This window comes from Sinocyclocheilus grahami, unplaced genomic scaffold, assembly GCF_001515645.1.
Source record: "Sinocyclocheilus grahami isolate Dianchi unplaced genomic scaffold, SAMN03320097.WGS_v1.1 scaffold498.1, whole genome shotgun sequence".
Lineage (NCBI taxonomy): Eukaryota > Metazoa > Chordata > Actinopteri > Cypriniformes > Cyprinidae > Sinocyclocheilus > Sinocyclocheilus grahami.
Window position 1 is genome coordinate 44,510 of NW_015505677.1, and position 4,759 is coordinate 49,268.

At 37.4% G+C, this 4,759-nt stretch overlaps 1 protein-coding gene across 1 annotated transcript in view; it reads right to left on the minus strand.

Annotated features, from left to right (window-relative positions):
- LOC107554332 (BOLA class I histocompatibility antigen, alpha chain BL3-7-like) overlaps positions 1-3,908 on the minus strand; it is a 5,650-nt gene extending 1,742 nt beyond the window's left edge. Inside the window, exons 1-4 of the mRNA XM_016236816.1 lie at positions 3,860-3,908; positions 2,870-3,130; positions 2,261-2,539; positions 371-664 (exon numbers count right to left, since the gene is read on the minus strand). Coding sequence (XP_016092302.1) covers positions 371-664; positions 2,261-2,539; positions 2,870-3,130; positions 3,860-3,908 — 883 coding nt within the window. The remainder of the gene's footprint in view (positions 1-370; positions 665-2,260; positions 2,540-2,869; positions 3,131-3,859) is intronic.
- Positions 3,909-4,759: the final 851 nt, after the last annotated feature.

The following is a 4,759-nucleotide window of genomic DNA, read 5'->3' on the forward strand; positions in this document are numbered from 1 at the left end:
TTAAAGGGGTCATATGATGCGATTTCAAGTTTTCCTTTCTCTTTGGAGTGTTACAAGCTGATTGTGCATAGATAAGATCCCTGAAGTTGCAAAGACTAAAGTCTCAAAACCAAAGAGATATTCTTTATCAAAGTTAAGACTCTGCCACGCCCCCCTAAAACGGCTCGTTCTAACACGCCCCCACATATCTACCTCACTATGTGGAAATATTTAATAGTTTTAATTTTTCAATAAATATCCATGTTAATAAATCATAGGACTGTTGTCAATGAAACACCTTTTGTTTTTTTCAGTCAGAAACCACCAAAACATTTTTTATGTGAGTCATATAACCACTGTATTCATAGTTCACCTATTTAACTTCTCTCACCCCTGTTTGTCCTGATCTCTTTCTCTGTCTGGATCTTTCTGATGGTTTCGCCCTGATGTTTCACCACACAGCTGTACTGGTTCTTCTTCAGCTCATCAGGTGTAACTGTGATGGTGCTCGTCTTCTGAAAGGTCCTGTCCTCATTGGGAAGAGTTTCACTAAGATCTACATCCGTATGATGTTCTTGCCCGTTTCTCATCCAGCTGATTGTTACTCCACTGGGGTAAAAACCTGTAGCATGACATGAGACTGAAGATGAGGAAGACTTCTGCAGCAGAGACACCTGAGGAGAAACTGAAAGAGAGAATACAATGATGCCAAGCCTTCATCTGCTACAAATCACACAGAAATCAGACATGCTTAGTCTCCAGTATACACAAGTGGACTACAGTAGCTGATACTTTCATCCAAAATGATAACTTGGGGTTAAGCAACTTCAGCTTAAATCCAAAAATTGTGATAATTAATAGTTTGCTGTTACCAGCTCTGAGCTGTAACCACTACAGCAAAACACTTCACATCTACATACAGTTTCTGCATGAGCTCCCACTTTTCTAGCCAGAAAAAAAATAGTATTGCAGCACTTATTATGTTAGAGTTTCTTTAAGATGAATCGTTTTGCTGTAGTCACTTTGGGTAAAAGGTTCTACTAAAATAATACAAAGAATTAATGAGTTCTGTTTTGCTTTGAATTCTATGTAGTATTTAATAAATAATATAAATAAATAAAAATAAAGCTGGGGTTGGGATGCAGGATGAATGGTGCTCTATTAAAAAACATCCATTATTAATTTCCACTAAAACCGTATGATTGATCATGCTTAAAAATCCTAAAGGCCTATAAAGTAACAGAATGTGTAAATAAAATTTTTTTTTTTTTTAAAGGAGACATATTATGCCCCTTTTTACAATATGTAATATAAGTCTCTGGTGTCCCCAGAATGTGTCTGTGAAGTTTCAGCTCAAAATACTCCACAGATCATTTATTACATCATTTTGAAAATGCCTATTTTGAGTGGAAGCAGAAACACGCTGTTTTTCGGGCCTGTCTCTTTAAATGCAAATAAGCTGCTGCTCCCCGCCCCCTTTTACAGAATAGAGCTGGGCCTTTACAGCTCGGACCAGCTAAAAACATCTGTTTTAGTTCTGATTATCATGTTTATCGCACTGAAATCATGTGTTTTAAACCATATTAGTTTAAACTTCTGATATACGGTTTTCTGAGAGCACACATCTGAAGCACATGGACAGAAAGCGGCCTGTGCACTTAGACAGAAAACTAAGTTCTCATTCACACACAAGTTTATGTTAAAAACACACATGAGTTTCAAAAACAGTCGGTTATGTCTGTGAAGGTAAACTGCTGGGAAAATCGCGGGTTTATTTTAGATCTGTGTGGCAGCAGCAATATACATTAAATAAATCAATAAATCCACTGCTCTGTTGTCTCCTCTGAGGCTGGGACTCTAAACAGTGTTCTGTGCTCGTCTGTGCAGCCAAAGACAGAACAGTTAGCATGCTTTGCTCAAACTTTCTCCATGGCATTAGAACTTGTACACCGTTGTCGCTTGCGAAAACACAATGACGGCGCTGTGGGTGTATTACATTTGCAGATTAAGGGGCGGTAATATTATAATGAGATCCCTTTGCCACGTCACCAAGGGAGTGAAATCAGACGCTTAGAGAAAAAGGCTTACCAAAATAAAACTACTGGGTTAATCTTTTTCACGTTTCCTTGGTTGGTAGATGCACCGTGGACCTGATTATAGCACTTAAAACCTGGAAAAGTCAGATTTTCATGATATGTCACCTTTAAATCATGATCTCCAGAGAACGAGATTGTTTTAGGAAAATATGCCATTGCTCACAACTTGATAAGAACGGATATACCTGTTTTCTCCAGGCTGCTCTTTCTGTACTCCACATATTTCTGCAGCCACTCAATGCACTCAGTGCTGAAGTAATGTTTTCTACCCTCAAGATAAGCTCTGTTATTGTTCCACTTGTTCTGGGTGCTGAATCCTTGCTGCACTGGTGAAATCCATCTCATCTCCTTCAAATCCAGAGACATAAAGTCCTCTCCATCATAACCTTCCTGACGAAAGCCATCTGTTGCTCCAGTCTGATCATCCCACTCACAGCCGTACGTCAGCTGAAATGTGTGCACACCTGAGGAACACAGACAATGTATTTATATTATATGAAAAAAAAAATACAGTCAGATTTTTTTTGCATGTCAGGTAGGGTGACCACATGCTAAACTAAACAATTTGCTTAAAGGTGAAGTTTGTTTGAAAAAAGCAAAAAACAAACCTTGCATCATTTTTCTCATTGCCACTTGATATTTTGTTATTACATATAATTAATTTTTATTTTGTATCTAAAGTGCTCAAAAACATTTTGGGGTCAAGTGTGTGAGGTAGCATTGCAATACAAGTAATACCACTGTATTCTATTGTTTTTTGTGTGTATTTATGAGTGTGTTCATGATGAACAGACCTGTTGAGTGGTTGAACTTTTCTTTTGCGACTTGTATGTTGTTTCTGAACACCTGATGAGTTCCAGCTGCCAGCTGAGATTGTGTGTCCCAGTAATCGGCTCCTTCTTTCTGTTTCATCCACTCAGTTTTTGGCACAACTTTCTTCATATTGCTGTCAAAGTAAATAAACTGTTCTTCATCGACCAGACCAACAATAGTGAATTCTGGGAAGTCAATGTCTCCAGACACAGCAGTGAAGAAGTATTTCAGAGAGTGTGTTCCTGTGGACAAACAATGTTTACATTTTTTTTCCCATGTACACACACACACGTCTGGTTTGCTATCCTTGTGGGGACTCTCCATAGGCGTAATGGTTTTTATACTGTACAGACCGTATTTTCTATCGCCCTACACCAACCCTACCCCTAAACCTACCCCTCACAGGAAACTTTCTGCATTTTTAGAATTTCAAAAAACTTACTTCTGTGTGATTTATTAGCTTGTTTACCTCAATTTAGGTCCCCACCATGACACGAGTCCGCATGAGTCTGTGTGTATTCAGGTTTAAGTCCCCACCAGAATAGAAAAACAGGTACACACACACACACACACACACACACACACACTATTTTAAAATACATTTATAGTTATTATAAATATTTTAAAACAGTTTTGTCCATATACAATTGAACATGGAGTCCAAAAACAAAACTGGACCCCACTGACTTCCATTAAATGGACCAAAAAAAAACAAAAAACAGCAACAACAAAAAAACTGATTCATAACTCTGGACACACCACTGCATTCAGGTTACAAATGAAACTGATCCTGTTATAAAAACTCATAACTTTGAGACAGAACATCATGTTTAACACAATCAAATTTGTTTTGGCCTATTAAATATAATTATTGGACTCCACAGCTACTATATATGGTTTTAGTGTATAACTTTGAAATATCAAATCATACTGTTTACTTAAACACAGTTAACTTTAAACCATTTACTCACCAGCACAGGCGAGATTAACTTCAAGGAGCAGAAGAACTACAGCCCGCATGTTTGGACTTTGACTGATAAATTGTTAAATGAAAATTTGCCTCGACTCAAGGTTATAAATTCCAGCCAATAGATTTTTTAGGCCAAGTGGAACATCACCAATCACTGTGAGGTTTTCTTAGATTGGATTGATGAAAGTGAAAACAAAATGAATTCAGACATTATAAGTATGAAGGGAAAATGTTTAAAGGGGTCATATGATGTTGCTAAAAAGAACATTATTTTGTGTATTTGGTGTAATGAAATGTGTTTATGCGGCTTAAGGTTAAAAAAACACATTATTTTCCACATACTGTACATTATTGTTTCTCCTCTATGCCCCGCCTTTCTGAAACGTGTCGATTTTTACAAAACTCATCGTTCTGAAAAAGCGAGGCGTGCTGTGATTGGCCAGCTATCCAGTTGTTGGCCGAATTCCTCCTTTCCAACCTGTATGAACGTACAGTTGGGTGTTTCCCAAATTTTATTAAAAAGCATCCCCAATTCTGAGCCACAATTATTTACCAAACGCTCTGGCTTCTCTTTAATGGTGGCGTGCTGCCAACCGCTCTATTAAAAAATAAATAAAATAAATCTTTAATTAAGAAAACATATTAAAAACATACACCAAGAGAGCAGTTTAATATAATTTGACTGGTGCATGTTTGTGCTCTGATTGTTTTCTTCACATTATAAAGTTTCTGAGTCGAAAAAGTTGCTGAAATTAAACATTTCATCCAGATTCCTGCAGTTTCCAGATTTCATTAATTCTGTTTCCAGGCTATACTTAACAACAATGTACTATACATATTAAAACTCTACCACACAGTCACTGAAGTGAGCTTCTGTAGGTCTCCCGTCCCCTGCACGGCG